This window comes from Pteropus vampyrus, unplaced genomic scaffold (assembly GCF_000151845.1).
Source record: "Pteropus vampyrus isolate Shadow unplaced genomic scaffold, Pvam_2.0 Scaffold25, whole genome shotgun sequence".
NCBI lineage: Eukaryota > Metazoa > Chordata > Mammalia > Chiroptera > Pteropodidae > Pteropus > Pteropus vampyrus.
Window position 1 is genome coordinate 9,928,178 of NW_011888806.1, and position 19,589 is coordinate 9,947,766.

The 19,589-nt window shown below is 33.7% G+C and overlaps 1 protein-coding gene and 1 pseudogene across 1 annotated transcript in view; both read right to left on the reverse strand.

The window, feature by feature from the left end:
* The window catches only part of PTPN13 (protein tyrosine phosphatase, non-receptor type 13), a 176,472-nt gene that overhangs the window by 86,471 nt on the left and 70,412 nt on the right, over positions 1-19,589 (reverse strand). The window contains exons 5-7 of the mRNA XM_023528410.1: positions 19,488-19,588; positions 14,254-14,341; positions 5,139-5,705 (exon numbers count right to left, since the gene is read on the reverse strand). Coding sequence (XP_023384178.1) covers positions 5,139-5,705; positions 14,254-14,341; positions 19,488-19,588 — 756 coding nt within the window. The remainder of the gene's footprint in view (positions 1-5,138; positions 5,706-14,253; positions 14,342-19,487; position 19,589) is intronic.
* LOC111737360 lies at positions 1,000-1,115 on the reverse strand (annotated as a pseudogene).

Sequence of the window (19,589 nt, forward strand, 5' to 3'; positions counted from 1 at the left end):
TTTAAAATTCTATTCAGAGAAATAAGGTGAATAAAAACTGAATAGCTCATCTTGGCTAGTTTTGGATTTTAGAAAAGAGAGATAAGTTTTGAAGAAAATTTCTTTTCATAAAATGTCATTGGAAGTATCTTAAATGATGAACTCATTCCTTGCTTTTCTGAAATGTAACTATAAAAATATATGAACTTTCAAATTCGATCTTCTCATGGAAATCAAACATTAAGGTGCCTCTATAATGAGAACAGGCTCACATACTTGAGTGTTTACATATTCCAGTTGCACAACAGAGGTTAAGCTGTATTCACAGGACAGTCACAGAACAGCTAAACTAGGCTAGACCAGCGGTAAAAGCATTGAAAGAAAGAAAACAATATTTAATTTTGATGTAAAGTAGTTGACTTAAAACTCCTTAAATAAGTCATGTTTACCCATAATCACTTTTGCAGGATTTAATTATATCTGTTATGCATACTCTCTCTTCTAGTATTCTACAGAATGCAGAGGAGTTTTGACTGTTGGAAGCAAAATGCTATTCATGGTCCCCACCCAGGGTGTGGAGTGCTATTCATACTATACTCACAGTACTGGTTCCAAGTCAGTCTCTCGTAATCAGGAATGTGTTGCCAACCCAGAGAGCAAAGGATAGGGAGTGTGTGGTAATTATATCACGAGAGAGACGACAATAAATACTCCTATTAGAAAACAGACAATTTCTCAGATCTTGAGACGGAATAGAGGTGAAAAAGAAAATACTGGGAATAAGGAAGAAGGGAAAAGAGTAGAATAGGGCAGTCCTATGCTCGAGGCGAAAAAAAGAAAGCAATAAAAGAGAATGACATTAAAATTTAAAACTAGTTTTCATGAGAGAAATCTGTCGTTTCTTCTTGCCCCTTCTCTATTGCTTTATGTACGTAGAGTATTATCTGAAAGGTTGTTAACTTAATAATCATAGTAATAATCTTATATTTATAATTCTTTTTTAAAATTTATTATTATTTATGCTTACAGCACCTGGTCTTCCTAGGTGGTCTCCCATCCAAGTACTAACCAGGCCCGACCCTGCTTAGCTTCCGAGATCAGACATCGGGCTTGTTCAGGGTGGCATGGCCGTAGACTGCAGATCATGGACTGTGGCTCCACTGGGGCGTGAACCCAGAACCTTCTGCATGTAAAGCAGATGTGCTAACCGCTACACTATGGAACCATGTCCTACATTTATAGTTTTTAAACTTCAACTACAGTTTCTGTCTTGGAATTGTTTTTATTCTTAATTTTCTTATTTTGTTCCCAAAGAAATCAGAGAACTCAACGCCAACTGCTGCTTTTTGATAGTTTACTCCCTTATCCCATCAGCTGCAGGATAACCATCTTACAGATCATACCTTAGTAAAGATCCAACAAAACGTAATCTATCACAGTGGAGCGTGTGACACAATGGAGCTCCGCCCTAACCCCCTCCAGAGTGGTTTATTGTCAAAAGAACCAAAAGTGCTTCATTTCGAACCTTTCTTTCATAACACCATCTTGTTTCACCGTATTAAAAATTACGTAATTTTATTAGATTTGGAAGAGACTTAATAAGGGCTTTGTTAGGCTGTTAATTTAATGTCCAACTTCCCAGGCAGTAAAGAAGTTTTCCTGACAATGTATCTGAAATTTATTTGGTTTCTGCTTGAAATCAGAATAGCAGTAGGAAAAAAACCTTATTCTGAGGCTCAAGAGACCTGGATTCTAAATACAGCTGTTAGTTACTAGTTTACTCTGGGCCTCTGAAAATGAGATGTCTGGTTTAAATGGTATCTATTTCTTTCCAGTACCAAACTTCATGATTTTAAGGTCTGATCTCCTTGTGCTGTTGGCTGGTTGACATTTTCGGCTGAATAGATGCTGTGGAGGTGATTTAGGTAAAGGCTTCTTTCAAGGGGATGGGGCTTGGGCTAAGGAAAGGCTATACATCTGAGGTTGAAGGAGACAATTGTCTTTTCTACTGGTTGAATGAGCCTTTCGTACATCCAAAAGGACAAGCAAATTTAGCAATTTCTTTTCTTCTGATGGTTATGTTAACCCAATAAACACTAGAACACATATTTAAAACAAAAATTAGGAAGTAACATGTAGTGAAAAATCCTTAGAATGGAACTCTGAAATCTGTGATGGAAATCTACGATCTCCCATAACGATGAAAACTCTATCATTAACTAGTTATGTGATAATTGGATATGTTATTAAATCTTCGCAAACTCAAGAACATGTGCTCTAAGACTTCTTTTAATTCTAAAATTGCTGATACCCAGTAGCAACTGCAAAAATTAAAGATCAAAAAAATTGTACAGAGCATTAGCAATATTTTAAAATGCTTTAAACAAGATTATTTTAAAGGAAAAAGTGTACAAGAAAATGTACACACTAGAAGCATTCACTGTTCTGCTTGCTTTCTCACACATAAAAGGGATACTGTTCATGAGAATTAAATGAGATAAATGGAATTTATATTATTTTCTATTCTTTTTTCTTCTTTGTACACTACCAAAAATTTCTATCAGCAATCTGTACTTTTGCTCACACAGCTAACATAAATCACCTCACCTTTAGAGAGAGACATCCCAGCATAAAACCAACAAGTTACTCAACTAAATAACTCATAAGAATTATTGCTTTTGAATTCCAAACATCAAGCATTCCTTTCGAATAATGCTTTAGCCTAAAGCAAATATAATTTATTACTAACTGCATGTTACTGTATAATAATGAAGTTTATTTAAGGTGGTGTAAGCATTTCCATAATAAGCCAACATTTTCAAGGTGTTTTGTTTAACTTGGTTATAAAATATACTCTGGAAAAAAATGCACAGGTTCTTTATGGGAGCAAATGCTTTTGAAAACTCTTTAGTAGCAAAGAAAGATTTCAGAATGGAAACTCCTGCATCAAAGAGTTCAAAGCATATTTTAATTTTAAAAAGAATTATTTTTCTCTTCTTGTATCTCTTGTAATGAATCTAAAATTTCTAAATCTGGAAACCGTTTCATAACATGTTACCATTTTTAATAAATAAAGGTCTACGAAGATTATAAATTATCTTCGTATATAAATAAGCATATTTGGGAACAATTTGGCCTATTTGAGTTTCCTTAACAGACATGCGTGCATGCATGCATTACCTGAGAAAATAAGACTTATATGCAAACTAGGACATAATTGGCCTAATTGTCATTTTATAGGTAATCAACAAAATAACCTATTAAAACAAAACATAATAGATTATTGTAGCATGATTAAACAGATTAAGTACATTTTCGATAATGTTTGATTTCTTCATTGTTTAACTCTCAAACCAAGGTTCAATTGAAAAAAAATACTTTCCTCAAACTCCACTAATCCACTAATTATTATTCATTTACTAAACATTAAGTCAAATAATCTTTTGCAATATGAGAACATTAGAAATATGTTAAGAAAATATATTATTCGATCTCTTAAATGTTAGGTATAGTCATCTATATTGATATCTATCTTCATTATATTCTGAGACTACCATGGTTTATCTAGTTGAATAACTGAGAATCTGGTTTTTTTTTTTTTTTTCCTACGATGGGCAAGGAAATTGCTCATCGTAGGAAAAAAATGCTTTACGTAAATGCTCATGAGGTCAGGCTAAATTATTATTCATATGCTAGCTGTTGTGCAACATTAAATAGTCATAGAATATAACTTCTGAAAGGGGAGACTATTTTAAGATGCAGGAAGTACCTATTCTTTGCTGTCACAACTCTAAAAGTTTACTGATTAAACAGTGACATAGTGCATAAACAAATTTCTAAGTTTTTATTTTCTGTCTTTGAAATTCAGTTTTCAGATAAGGATTATATATGACCTTCTCATAAAGTTGGCCTATATTTTTAAAAATGTGTATATACAAACCTATAATATCATTTAAATGTTCAATAATTTCCTCCAAAACTTCAAGTTATTTACTACTTTGCAATTCCTGGATTTAAAAAAACAACTACAATGTAGAAATAAAGCACAATGTAGAGAATACGTTCAGTTCCAGAACCATGCCTAACAGAACAAACCTTTAGCAGAGTGCTCTAAAGGTAATCTATGAATCAAAAATATCCTACTGGAATAATGACCTTAAAAATAAATATGACCCCTGGTGATGTCATTACTCTCACTGGACTAGAAAATACCCTAAAGTTCCCTTTAATGTCCCAGAGATTGCCTAGGAATATTAGATTGACAATGCTCTCGCTTTCTCTTCCATCTACTTATATTAAAAATAGCCTCTATCCAGATATCTAGAACACAGTTTTATCCCATTCAAAATATTGAGCTTTGTGTGTGAAACAGGAATTTTTGAAAAAGAGGTTTGCCCCGCAAATAAGAATTTATCGTTTATGTTTTTATGCCTCTTATACTAATAATGCAATAATCTGATTAATTAATCACTTTACACTCATTACTCAATTAATCTATTTTTGTTAAGAACATTTTACAGATGGGGTAACTTAAGAGTATAATCGCTCTTAGGCCCAATTGCTGAAGTAAGGATCATGTAACTCCCGAATGGACTAAATAATTCACACCTAGGCTCTCTGACTCTAAATCTATAAATTTAAATACTATGATTTTAAAACTCCGTTCCAGACCAAATAAATTATAATCTCCAGGAATTATGTACCAAAATTTGTTTTCTGAAGCTGGTGGTTTGGGAACCACTGCACTATCTTCACACAACCCTGCCTCCCTAGGAATGCTGATTTTGATTAATTTTATTTCATTTCCATGAACCAGTCCTTTTTGGAAGGCCCGTGTTGCCGTGGAAGATTAAAAAGAAGTAGAAAACATGGCTCCTGCCCCTGAGAAGCTTACAATCTAAAAATACACTACCCAAAATTTTGAGACTTAGAAGTGACTGGACTGGGCATGTTTAGTAGGGGTGACTTGTGGAAGCAGTGCACTTTGACTAGGGTTTTGGTGGAAGGGAGAACAGAAATTGATAGAGAAGTAAGACTAACTAGGGTACAAAGGTTTGGCAGTGGAAATAAGACTTGTGGAATGGTTTAACAACCCTTCTTTATTTCAAGACACAATTTTAAACATTTCAATTCTCTCTTGAACACACAAAATTACTAACCTTCTACATTCATGGCTTCTCTCAGAACCTGAAGTTTCTTTTGTCTCTCTCGGATTCGGTCCAAAGCACTTGATATTGCTGAGGAGGTGGGCAATTCTCGCGTGTGAAATATAGGATCCATTTTCTGAGGGCCAAAGATATCCAAGGCTATGCTTCCATCTGAGTATCTTGCTTCCTTTTTTCTAGGAGCAGTTGAAGACCGCACTGCTACTGCCTCAGGGAGACAGTGTCGATATCTGCAGGTCTCCCCAGAAGAGAAGTCTCTGTCAGCTGTGCAAAGCAAGTCCATGGATGAAGCCCAGATCTTCTTCTTGGATAGGACATCGGAGCCAGGAAGAGCTTTTTTTTCTGGGCCACTAGTTTTGAACTGGTAAGGAGGGCAGGTATTTTCAGAATCTTCATGTCCAGAATTATTATCTGATGAAATGTCCTTGAAATAGTCTTCCTCATCTTGTGTATCTCTGATGGACAGAAATCCCATAGATTTACTAAGCCCTTTGTTAAGAAAGGTCTGATGAGAGAATGGAGACTTGTGTATGTCTAGTACATCAGAAGTAGAGCTTCTTCCTGGAATGATAAGAATCTATCATGTATGCACAGAATTTTTAGAAAATAACTGGAATGTAACCTTACTATTGAAAGTGAAAGCAGTGGCAATTTTCTAATTCTCCAAATGGAGGATCAGAGATGAAATGGAATGGTGGTGGTGGTGACAGTGGAAGTGAAAAGAGATTCTATGTTTGTATAACTTTCCATTGTCCAATATTTCTTATCTAATAAAATCAATAACATTTTCAGCTCACTTTTTTGTGTAGTATTTTATATTTATCAAAGGTGAATTATTGGTTTATAAAAACAGATAAGTTTCTGACACTATTCGCTTCGATAAACTATTACCCGTGAAGTAATTTCAGATAATAATAGAATATACAGTTTACCCTTTTAAATTCTAAAGGTATAATTCAAACATGTATATTTCAATATAAAGCCCTGGTGTTTTCTGTTCATTTAAATAAATACGTTTAAAGAAGAAACAAAGAATTCTTGCTATATTTTGGATGGAAAAAAGGTTGTAGCATTTTGAATTCTTAAGTACAAAATTTTTATTATAATTAGATATATTTTCTGAAAATTTTATTGTTTGAAATCCATATAATTTGATTGTGTTTAAATTTGTAAAAAACTTAATTTTTTCATGGCAGATCATCATGTACTAATATAGTTTTTCCTCTGGAATACAATGTATCAATATTCGTCAATTAGAATAAAGTACCAATTCTTATTTATTCTTTAGTCATTGATATAGTTAAAATCAGTAAGCCATTTTAATTTTTTTAGGCAGCAGTCTGTAAATGCACTGACATGGCAAAAATGCCCAACCCTAAATTAATTTTTTTAATTCACAGTTTAACAAGAAAAAGATCACATGTATGGCTCTACTATTGAAAAAGAAATGTAGAAGAACACAGTTCCTGTGTGACCTTCAGTGATCCCTCTTTGATTACCTTTTTGCTATGTATACAATACAAAATAATGACTGAAACCTTCTTTTGAAAACTTCAATTGACTCTTCAGGGTAACATTTCTAAGCTTTAATTACCTGATCACAAAATTTACCTTAAAAAATCTTAGAAAAGTGAATTCATTCCAGAATGGCAACAAATACTTGCTAACTTGAGAATCAGATTTGAACATTTTGCTTTTCTTGCAACCGATCCTTCCCTGAACATGGATCCACTTCATGTGCATACAAGGATAACAATATTTGGGGCATGTATCACAAAGAATACTGAGAAATGTACCACACCACATCCAGACACAAAGATTGCCATAGACTCTAACTTCTAATCTAATTTAAAGATTATAAACAGATGTCTATGTTACAGTATTTTAGGGGTAAATTATATTCTTAAACAAAAGACATATTGAAACTCATTAATTTAAAATTTTATTAAGAAATAGAGAACAGAGATATTCTTGAAAAATGATAGAATACATTAGAAAAAAATATGAATTGTAAGGATTTAAGGATCATGCAACCATAGTTAAATTCTACAATGTCTTCTTTTACTACTTTGACTACCGGGAAGTAGTCAAAACTTGGAGAAAAAGCAAACAAGTGAATATTCTGGCAACGCCATAAATTCATGGTCGACCACCTTGGATACTTGATATCATGTGTTAACGGTAAGTTCACTCACTTTCCACAACAACTGCGTCATTTTCCCTCATTCTTCAAATTTCCCACCTGAACTCCCTCTTCTCTTTTACCCAATGATCCTGTCTCATCTGCCACCAAGAAAACAGAAGCTGTCAGAAGAGAGCTTTCTCATTTTCCCATGACTAATTGTACACATCTATCCAGGTCTGCAAATCTTTTCCCTGTTGTCTCAAAGGATGACTTTTCTGATCAATTGAAGGCCAATACCCAATACATGTTCAATTCCCGGCTCCCTTTACTTTATTAAAGATTTTATTTTTTTGGTTAACTTCTCCCCTCTCTGCTTACATCTTCATTACTTGCCCATCATTCCCATTAGTATACGAACATGCTCTAATGTTCCCATCATAAAAACCAAGCTAAACACAACCTTTCCTTATGTTACAGCGTTTCCCTCTAGGTACCACATTTCCCTCTAATTTCTCAGTTTCCATTCATTATTCTATCTACTTTAGCCAACTTTCAACTCCTCCACACCTTGGCAACTCTCATCATGTATCATAAATGACCATTTTACCAAATCTAATGGACACTTTTGTATCCGCATCTTACTTACCTCTCTCAGCAACAACAGTTAGGGATAACAATCCCTTAATGAATCACTTTTCTCTTTTTACAAGCCTTGGTTTCCTCCTACTTCTCAGACTGCTCATTCTTAATCTTTGCTTTTTCCTCTTCCTCTACTGGATATTCAAATGTTGGATTTCCTCATGTACCAGTTTTGGAACCCTATTTTTCACTCTTTCCTTAAATAATTTCATGTATTAACAAGTCTTTAAACATTATCTATAAACTGACAACTCCCAAATTTATATTTTTCTGGGAGCTCTAATCTTATATAATTGGAACTGCTACTAGTATATCTTAGAAAGCACCTCAAACTGAACACGCTTAAAACTAATCTTTTACTTCTCACATACAGAGATGTCCATTCTACCTCCGTCTTTCCAATTACAATAAGTGGCACCATTATTCAACTGATTGCTCAAAACAGAGATATAAGTACCATCCTGAAATCTTTCATCTTCCTTATTCCCTATATCAAACCCACCAGAGTGTGCTGGCTATTTAAATCTCAAAGATATCTTACTCCATGTGATTATTTTCAATTCCATTGGCATCACCTTATTCCCAATGAACATAATCACTTGGCTAGATAACTGCAGTGGCTTCTGAATAGGCCCCCCTGCTTCTACTTTCTTCATCCAGCTATCCCTGACTCAGCAGCCAGACTTATCTTTTCAAAATATGAATTCCATGATACTGCTACCTCGTTCAATAAGTCTCAAAGGAATACGATTGCACTCTAAATAAAATCAAGACTCCATTTGGGTCTACCACTTGAATTTTTTTAGTCACATCTCCACTTCTCTTATTCCATTCAGGCCACAGGATTTTTTTAGTCACATCTCCACTTCTCTTATTCCATTCAGGCCACAGGATTTTCTCTGTTAAACTCTCTTATAAGTAAGGACCTTTGTACATATGTACTCTTTTCCCTATCCTGAATGGTCTACTCGTGACCTCAATGATTAGTTGTTTCTTATCTTATAGTTTTATTTTAAACATGACTTTTTCTCTGAAGCCTATCCTGACCACCACCAAAACAGAGACTTTCTAAATGTATCATAAGTCTATTCCATTAGTAACAGGACATTTATCATTCTCTTTTAGGTCACTGATATTTACTAATGACCTATAGTGGGCCATGGCATTCTAAGAGAGCCATGTCTTTTCATTAGTCATGAGGCCTAAGACTAATTGCTAATAAAAAGCCTCTTGGATAACTACTGCTCTATAAATGCTAGGTTTTTATTGCCATGTTAATGATATTCACTATCTTCAACTACATAACTAGATATGTAATTGCCTGATTAAGACTTCACAGGTGGGTAAGATATATATTGAATCACGTATAGCAATATAGTATCATTGTGCTTCATGTTGCTAAAGCACTAGAGAGTAAAATTCATTAATATGAAATCTCAAAATGAGAGTTCAAATACAGAATTGGGCCATATAAATGAGAAGAAACATGGAATTCTAGGCTCATTTATTAGATGCCTAAGTCTGCTAGATCAGTGAAAACCATGCCCAGTTAACATCAGTGCCACTTAGCTAATAACAGTATTTAAGACTAGATAAAATGCAATTTCTTAAACTGTTTTCCAGATATTTCTAAGCACAGTGCAGATTATTAAAACTATTTTATCTAATAGGCAATAAATAGCACCGAAATCATTAATTAATTAATTAAGGTAATGGCTGTGCTCATTATCCATTTTGATCACAAGAAATTAATGCTGTTTCTGAAAGCTGGAGCTGTTAAAAGGTTTCGGGTGGAAACTGCTTTGATAGCTCCCCATCCTGGTAGAGCTAGTGGGCCCCTCCACTATCCTCACAGAGCATGCTGGGCCTCTTTTAGGACATTTTTTTCACTGTATTAAAAATTATTCATTATATTATATATCTGTCATCACTCCTACTCATTTTTCCATCCCCACCCCCAACTGGAACAATAACATAATATAACGGACCACATCTTCTTTGTTTTTGTATTTCTAGCTCTTGATAAAAGATATTTTTTAAAAAAATGCTTGTAAAATGGATTCATTACATAACCTTTTGAAACCTTTTAAAAGCCAATTTAGGTAGCATAATCCACCAGAAAAATTACAGTAAAAAAACGTAGGTTTTAATTCTAGTTTTATTCTTCAATCCATGAGCTTGGTCAAGCCACTTAATTTCCACGTTTCCCACTTCCTTCATCTAAAAAAATGTGAATATAATTCATTATGCCTTCTTCTTAGACATGACAGGATAAATGAATTAACCCATATGAACTATTATGAACTCTTCCAACCAAGGGCAAGATAAAATTCTAAATTTTGTCTCCTCTTTGCTTCTGCTTTATTTTCCTCAGCATATCTACTGAAGGGGAATTTGAAAGTTCTTTTGAGAGGAAATCATGAAACCAGAAATCAAAAGATCTCTTATAAAAGTTTTAGGTTTATTCTAAAATAAAACAAATCACATTATTCAACAGGATAAGTGGTGATTATAGGTGGATTTTCCATATCTTGAGGAGGCTGAGTTCAGAGATATTTATAATGGCTAGATAGAATTCACAGACATTAGATTATATACAATTATAAGCATCCAAATTTAAAATGAAACCGTAAACATTTTCCTGTTGGAGAGTGCATAGCTTGCTAAAAACTAAATGGGGAACAATAAACTTTGAAGAGCTGTGAATAAAAGATTTTAAGAACAAAAAGTCTTCATAATAGAACATATTCCTTTTATTTGTTAAGTTGAAAATAATCTTCCTTGTAAAGTACATTGTATTTTAACTACTTTTGTTATAAATGACTGGTATTATCCTTAATCGGATATCACCATTTACCTTTCCCCTCACACACGGACCCCAAAAAATTCACAGCATCTCTTAGAAGCTAACTTCAAATGACATTTCAGGGTTAAAAGAGGCTCCTCGATTCCCCATCTGTTCTCACAAATGTGTTCAAGCACATAAAAAAGAAACATGATATTATCAATACACCCAAGTTCTGAAGCTCTATCATACTGATCTGATCATGGTGTAGTTTCCCATCGTAAGCTTGGCAGGAAAGGTTTGCTTTCTTTCTGCTTAGTGAAGCCGTTTTATCAGCATTGGCAGTATTAAATAACAAAGTGGGGGCAGACAGCCCACCAGTTTGAGCCTTAGCTTCTACGACAGACCTCAGAGGTAAGGTATAAGGAGGGACTTTTAAGGCAATTTACTCACAGACGAAAAGTTTTATTGTTAAGTTTTAACTGAACAATCAAATCATGTAGTTACAAGGCATTATCCCTAAAATTGCTTACTTTTTAAAATCTAAATCCGTATCTCACTGCCCATCTTGACATTTTCTTTATTGATAATTGTGGTCAGGAGCCTAATAAACTAAAGCTAACACTACATAAAGGTTTCAGATTGGTTTACATCAATGAGAATACTTCACTACTAATGTAGTATGGCAAGCTTGCTTTGTAGCAGGTAACTATTGACAACTGAGAACTGGCAGTGCCCAAAAGTAACACCAGTGTCCTAGAAAAATATTTCTTCACGAGGTAATTTTTCTTTATTATCTTAAAGCTTTTACATTAGTATAAACCATTGACTATGAGCTTCTCATTGCTTCTGCGTGGTAATGACTATCACTAGTATATTATTTTGATTCTGTTTTTGAGGTGTGGTTTTATAACTTTGTTAATGGTAAATTGAGAAAGCCCTTGATCAGTACTACTGTATAGCTACGAGAGGCTGAGGAGTCCTCTTCCGTTGCACTTAATCTAAAAAGACTACTGTGTAAGGACCCCTAGTATTACCAAAAATATAAACATCAACAAAATTTGGTATATCTTGAGTGACAAACTAATTCCTTAAAAATTTTCATGAGTTTAGATATATGGGAGATATTCTCCAATAAAGAGTTAAGACTATTAGAGAATAAAATCAATGAACAGACTATTTAAAGATTTCTCTGTTCATTTTTTTTAAGTCACCACCATTAATCCTAGGTTATCTGCATTTGGACAATATATTAGTAATAAGAATTTAAAGGAGCTATTAGACAATAATATTAAATCTCAATATTATAAAAACAAAGTCATAAATAAAAGACATTAATAACTTGGTTTAAAACTTCTGATATATTCGTTGTTATAATAGTCTAAAAATTTGAGCCAATATGACAAACTACAGTTTTTCTTTCACTTTGCATAAAACAATGTTTAAATTAGGCTATCTAAAAAAATAAATCATAGTCATATATATTTACTGAACCATTAAAATTGTATTACAAATGTATTATTATATCTAATACTTTTATAAAAGATTTTTCATCCCCATTCAGTCAAAAAATATTCATTAAACACCTACAAACAATAATGTACTTAGTATAGTAGGTTTTCCCTATCTTTAGCATCTATATGTCTAGTAAGCTTAACTTTTATATATGTCTTTTATTTAAAAAATATATATAGGTATTAAGGTACATTATTAAGGTATGTTATAGAGTAGGTGTAGATTCAGTTCAATCTCTAATGGCTATCTCTTAAATATTATATAATAATTAACATCTGTAATCATAAGACTGAATCACTGAAAGTGATATAATCTAAACTATGTTAACACTTGATAGTCTTTAAAATTTGATAAATTAAATATGGCAGGGTGGTCTTTTCCATAGATTTTTAATTAATAGGGATAAAATGAGGTTCTCAAATATAAGGGAACATTTTTTATTCTTAGGAAAAAACAAACTGTCTTTAAAATGAATGATTAATAAAATAATATTATATTTACAAAGTCAACAGTGACAACCAAACAAACTTCAATTTCATAACATGGCAACTTAATGATAGTAGGTGATAACAGAAGAGAATTCCAGAAAGAGATTAAAGAAAGAACAGAAAAGAGAAATAAGGAAGCAAATAGGAAGGGAGAGAGGGAGAAAGAGAAAGGAAGGGAGAGAGAAAGCAGGAGCGGGGAGGGAGAGAGAAACTAGAAAGACGACAAGAGAAACAGAAACCATTTCTTTTAAATCTAATGTTTCAATTATTAAAGAATTCATTATGCTTCCTTGAAAAAGACTCTTTCAGCTTGCTACTGACATTCACCCCTAATTTTCTGCTATCATTCAGTTCTAAAACAGAAGACTAAAATTTGATAAATTAAGAAAGTGGTGCTATCCTTAGTACCAAGGTTCGCACTATATTATATTTCAAATCCTAGTATAGTTTTAAAATAAAGGGAAACGGATTTTTATCTACAAGAAGAAGGTGTGTCTCTACATATGAGAATATAAGTACTTTAAGGCAACACAAGGAAGTGTTAAAAATACTTTTTAAATTGCCATGAAAGCATTATAAAAAGTAAGTTAAACAAAATATGCTTTCTGTATTTACTTCTGCATAAACTGATAATGTATGTATTAGAAAAGGAACCTTATGTAACCAGAAATAAATTGATTATCTTGATAATGTGAAAGCTAAGATACTTTTTGAGATAACTGGTCCTTATTCACAATAAGTAAAAAGAAAGTACCAAAACACCCAACTAACTGCATCATTCCAGAATCATTTCATTAGAAACAATTTTATTGATATTCTCTGACTTCTCAAGAGCAACAGTACATTTGCTTAGGGCACATTCTTCTCTCAAATATGAGTTTTGAATTCTGCAAAAAATTTGGTCCAGATAATCAAGAATCTGTATTTAGTTTTCACAATGAGAGCTTATCATAGGTTTTAAATAAGGTATCTGTGCTCTGATTAAACTGAAAAGTTAGGCATCTTAGTTTTTTAATCTGACTATGTCAATTAGAATGTTTTATTATAATATATTTAAAACACATTTACATTTACTTCTCCCCAACCCCAATAAGATAATATTTCGCCCATAAAATATTTTAAATGTTTAGATTATCATAATTATCAATATTGCTTGATGAGAAATAAAGAGAACAAAAATAATCAGAAAAAGCAAAAGTTCATTTTACAAAAAAGTCAAGACTAAAACTTAACTTTAATGTTATGTTTGGAATTTCTAATAATTTCCTTAAAAAAATCAACTTAATGATTATAAAGTAAATAATTGATATTGCTATATAACAATATTGGAAAGGAAATGATTTACTGTTGGAGTCTTGATTATATCAATAATGTTTTCTGCATAACTTTAATAGATTGATATATTAATACAGTTAGTATTCCTGTCTGTCCCTTGCCTCTACTTTATACACTTGTGTTCTAATTATGGTCACAATTATCAGATTTTCAAGCCAGGTAAGTAAAGGAAACAATTAAATAAGGTTAAAGCCTAAAAATGTCCTATTTATATACTCTTACCTGTTGGTAATCCTTTTCCTCGCAATCGGTCTCGAATAGCCTGGCTTCGATCAGGCTTTTGTTCACTGTTACGGGAAAGCTGATCCGTCTGTACATAGGTAATCAAAAATCAAGTTTGACAAAAGAATCTCCCTTTTGTTTGCATGGTAATTGGTTACAGAATGACACTAGTTAGACAATTTTTGGAGAATGTAGTATTAAAGACACTCCACGTTTGATATTGTTAATTTGTATTCCTTGGATAAGATTTATGTAGCTCATTTCTGGCCAATTCATCTTCAGGGAATTTAAAAGGCAAGAAATAGTTATCAAAGAGTAATCTAACTAAGGAACAAAGTTAGCCAAATTAAAGTAGTTACAATGAGTGCCACTTGAAAACAGTAACTTGAAATGTTCTTTTTTTCTAAATTGATAACTATTTTGATTTCTCCAGTTAGATTATAATTTTTAAATTATATTAAATCCGGTATAATAAAGCTTTCACCCGATTGAAACTAGGCATTGAGGGTACTGATTTAAATTATTTTCAAAAATAATTTTTTAGATTTTCCCAGAAATGCCATTTGAGAAATGCTTTAAACCATGTGGACATATTGAGGGATGACAAATTTAAATAAATGTTCTTTTTAGTCCCCTTTATAATAAAATGTTTAAGTAGTCTTAGACTTTAGTAACTTTAATCAAGAGTACTTGTTTAAAATAAAGCATGTCAAATTGGGTCAAATCTCACATTGATGAAAAGTTAGACAGAATACTGGGTTTATTCAGATGATTATTAGAGTGAAAATTTCAAGTAATAAATGGAAGGAGATAGAATGGTGAAGAGAAATTACTTAAATCTGTCCCCAACAGCATGCATACACACATGTTCACACACACATACACACATAGGGAAACTTGTTTGAGTATGGATTAAAAATTTGTTTCAGTTGTGTTTCCTAGCTATAGAAAGATTTAAGTGGAAATATTTCTGAAACAATGTTATCATTTAAATTACTTAAATGATATTAGTTCAGATTGCACTATATTATCAGTAACCGAAGAGATGAAGAACATCCTGTATCCGTACAAATCTCTGCCTTGGCATTGCTATTAATAAGAGCTGTCATTCATTGAGCAATTACTATAGGGCAGGCACTACCTTAAGTGCTTTATGTACTTTATGTTATTTAGTTATTATCTTCTCATTGTAGATAAAGGGAGAAGTAGCAAGGAACCTTCTAAAGACATTGAAAAGCTCATCAAAACTGAAGTAATATGGGTAGACGGTATGTAATAGTTTTTTCTTATTTCACAGATAAATGAAATTGTGTTAAAAAAATGTTATAACATTAAAACAGTGGAAGAACCAGGACCAATAAGCTAGCCTACTGACTTTTACTCTATGCTAATTAATTTTAGATAAGTAAGGACTGTGGTCACTGAGAATGAATTTCACACTGAGTGACCCTGACTCATTCTATCAGTTACTGGAGGTACCAACAGCGACAGAGGAGCATAATAGCTAACAGCATGGGCTCAGGGGTCAGAGAGATCCAGGCTGCAATTTTGTCTCTGTCTTTTACAATGTCTGTGGCCATGGGCAAGTTACTTAATCTTTCGGGGCCTTAGCTTCAATATCTCTAAAACGAGGATAAAAGTAAAATTATCTCGTGTAACCTGGGGTCGTTATGGTGAATACATATGAAAAAGGACATAAGCCTGGCACAAAGTAAACACCCCCAAAACTGTAGTGGTCAGAGTTACTTCTGTCCAGTGATGTGCAGGAGACTAGCAAGAGCAGGAAAGATGAGGGGATCACTGTTATCTCTACTTAGCCCACTAAACACCCCATACCAGACTTATTACTGTTCCTCAAACACATCCTGCTCCTTTCTGTTTCAAAGCATTTATTCAAGTTTACTTCCTTTTGCCTAGATTTTTCTATCTAGTCTAGAGGATCTAGTTCAAAGTGTTATTTTTTTTTCCTTTTAAAGGTTAATATTTCTTTTTATTAAACTTTTTTTCAATTATGGTTGACATTCAATATTATATTAATTTCAGGTATACAGCATAGTGGTTAGACATTTCTAAAACTTATGAAGTGATCTTCCTGATAAGTCCTGTACCCACCTGGCACCATATATGGTTACTACAATATTATTGACTATAGTCCCTATGCCGTACTATTTTCCCCACCCCTGTGACTCTTTCGCAACTGCCAATTTGTACTTCTTAATCCCTCACCTTTCTCACCCAGCTCCCCAATTCCCCCACCCATCTGGCAATCACCAGTTTGTTCTCTGTATCTATGAGTTTGTTTCTGTTTTGTTTTCAACAAATAATTACTGAACACTTACTTGCAAAAAGAAATACAGTTCCTTCTCTGTTGAAGATGAAGTCTACTGAATAATCAAAAATCGCAAGTGTCCATGTCTACTTCTGAGCTCTAGTAACCCTTATGAAGGAAGAATACGCAGCACTCTGAGAAACTATAACAGGAAATGTTTTAGTCTGCCTGGGCTGCCATAACCAACGACTGTAGACTTGGTGGCTTAATCAACAGATGTTTATATTCTCATAGTTCTGGAGGCTGGAAGTCTGAAATCAGGGTGCCAGCATGGGTGGTTTTGGTGAAAGCTCAATTCTTGGCTCTCAGACAACTGCCTTCTTGCTGTGTTCTCACATGGCAGACATGGGAGGGGAAGGGAGAAAGAGTGTGTGTTTGAGCATGCTCTTTGGCGTCTCTTCTTACAGGGCACTAATCCCTTCATTCTTACGACCTCCTCTAAACCTAATCACCTCCCAAAGGCTGTATCTCCAAATATCATCACATTGGGGGTTAGGGCTTCAACATATGAATTTTAGGAGGACACAAACATTCAAGTTATTAACAGGAAAAACCAGAGAAGAGAGAAAATGGGGCAGTAGCATCATCAGATTTTTACTTTAAAGGATCACTCTGGCTATGGTATGGGGAATAGATGGGGGCAGGGAAAATATTTTGGGAGCCAGTTAGGCCACAACTGTTGGAGTCCAAATGATGGTTGTTTAGAACAGAGTGGGGTGGCAGGTGGTGGCCTAGTTAATTAGCCCTGGCCTGACCAATGTCTCTTTCTCTTCTCATATCCTTCCTACCCACCCACATTGTCTTAATCTGTAAACTTTATTTCCTTTTCACATTCTAATACTTCTTCCCAACATAGAAAAATGTACACGAAGGAACCTAATATTTTTTTCCTTCCTCCTTTCAAAGTTCTAAGATTCTATTTCTGGTAGGTTAGATAAAAGCATCCACCACTCTCAAATACCAGTCAAATACTTTAATCTACAAAAGAAGTGGTAAGTACTTAAAGCTATTTTTCATTGTGGTCCTAACTTGTACACTTTCTCCTCAAACTCTCACAGCTTTGAAAAATTTTATTGTTACTCTTCAAACCTTTCTTTACATTTTATATATTTGTATATATCATTGAAGAACTTTAAATAAGAGCTCTCAAAAGGAAGAGCATATTTTATTCAAATTTGTATCTCCTACAGTACCTAGCACAGGTTTCATATGTTGATGAGCAGTATATAGCTGTTGTAATCAACTGAACTCAGTACTAAAAGGGATGGGGATCTTTTATCTAATATGGGCAATTATTAGATGGATAATAGAATTTCATGGAAGAATATTTCTTTTTTTATGGAAAGACAGAAGAAAAAATGTTTCCAGAAAATTTACTATACTACAGGAGTAAAATCAGCAACAGGACAAAAATCTTGGGGGAGCTGTGGTATAACAGAAAGATCCCTGGACTGACTACTAGGAAACATAAATCCGATAAGCTGGGTGAATCTCAATTTTCTTATTTATAAAGAAAGGTATTAATATAGATCAACTTTTCTCAAAGGGAGTTTTATAGAACATTATGAGAAGATCTGTGAAAAAAGACCCAAATAAGTTTAAAAAACGTTTCACTTAAATGCTTATCTATCTCTTTTTAAGGTTAGTAATATAGTCTAGTGTAATAAAGGCTCTGAGAAGTTCTGCAGTGAAAATATACATTATTTCTCTTAAATAGTTTTTCCTCAAGCTTATTTAATTATAGAAGAATTTTTTAGACAAAAATGTTTTTGAATATATGTGGTAGTTTGGTTTGGATAGAGAATTTCATAGATTTTTAGTAGCTTTACCTTTGTTCAAAAAAAAAAATCACTTGCAGAAACACAAAAAAATAAAAGTGAAGTGGCTCTAGTTAAGAAGGGGAAATAAGGAGCCAAAACCCCCATTCACTCAGCCTCTACTATGTGCAATCCCCTCTTTACAGAACTGCAAAGGCTCCACAGGGTACAGTTTTACAAACCACTTGCATAGAAGAATCTCTGAGCCTGTTTCTAATCAACTGGTAAAGTGCGTGGAATTTGGATATACTTTTGCCAGCCATATGACATCCTGGTTAAGATGGCAGAACTAAACTCCTAGAGATGAGGAAGCCAGCAAGAACACTGTGCAACAGTGGTAAATCTGCAGCCTACACAAAGGAGAGGGGCCATGTCTCAGGGACCATAACTCTAAAGGGTGAGAACGGATAAAGTTTATCTCTAGATCAGATATCAAAACCCACAGTGTATCTAACCTAGGGCAAATAAGACAGAATATAGCTTAAGGAATGCAGAGGTGGGATGATTAGATGTAGAGTTTGTCATTCTTGGGATTCTTTATATCCAAGACAAGAGAGAAAATGGAAGAATCCAGGTTTGGGGCAATATGACAAGGATATACACATGTACCCCCATACGCACCAGATGCCAGTGTCCAGAGAAGGTGGAGAGAGTTTTGGGAACACTTGAGGGGCCCAGACAAATAAGGGGCCAAGAAAGAAGTATAAAGCAACAGGAAGTACATTTAAATAATTCTAAAACCCAATTTGCATGTTGACGCTTTTTTTTTTTCCACGATGGACAGAACCACAAGGCAAGAGCAAATATTTTCAGCTCTAATACGCTGTAATTCTATGACACTTGATGAAATAAAGTTCTAAAGAAAAGAATAAGTCTCATAAAATCTAGGAGACTACGTTACTGCACTGGGCTTGTAAATTTTAAGTATTATTTCAAATAAACAATTAAAATTAGAATAAGAAATTCAATGTCCTGTTCCTAGTCATCATTGAGAAAATGCTACCTGTATAGTATATTTAAAGACAATTTTGTGATATGTGACTAAATTTAAAAATTTGACTAATGTACCAATTGGAACTGTAGCTTACCCCAGAAAGATTTCCCAGAACCAGTTTTACCAACTGTTTCACGTAGGAAAATGAAGGTGCACAATTGCTGTTCCTAATGTGGGCACTGCAGGCATCCAAGAC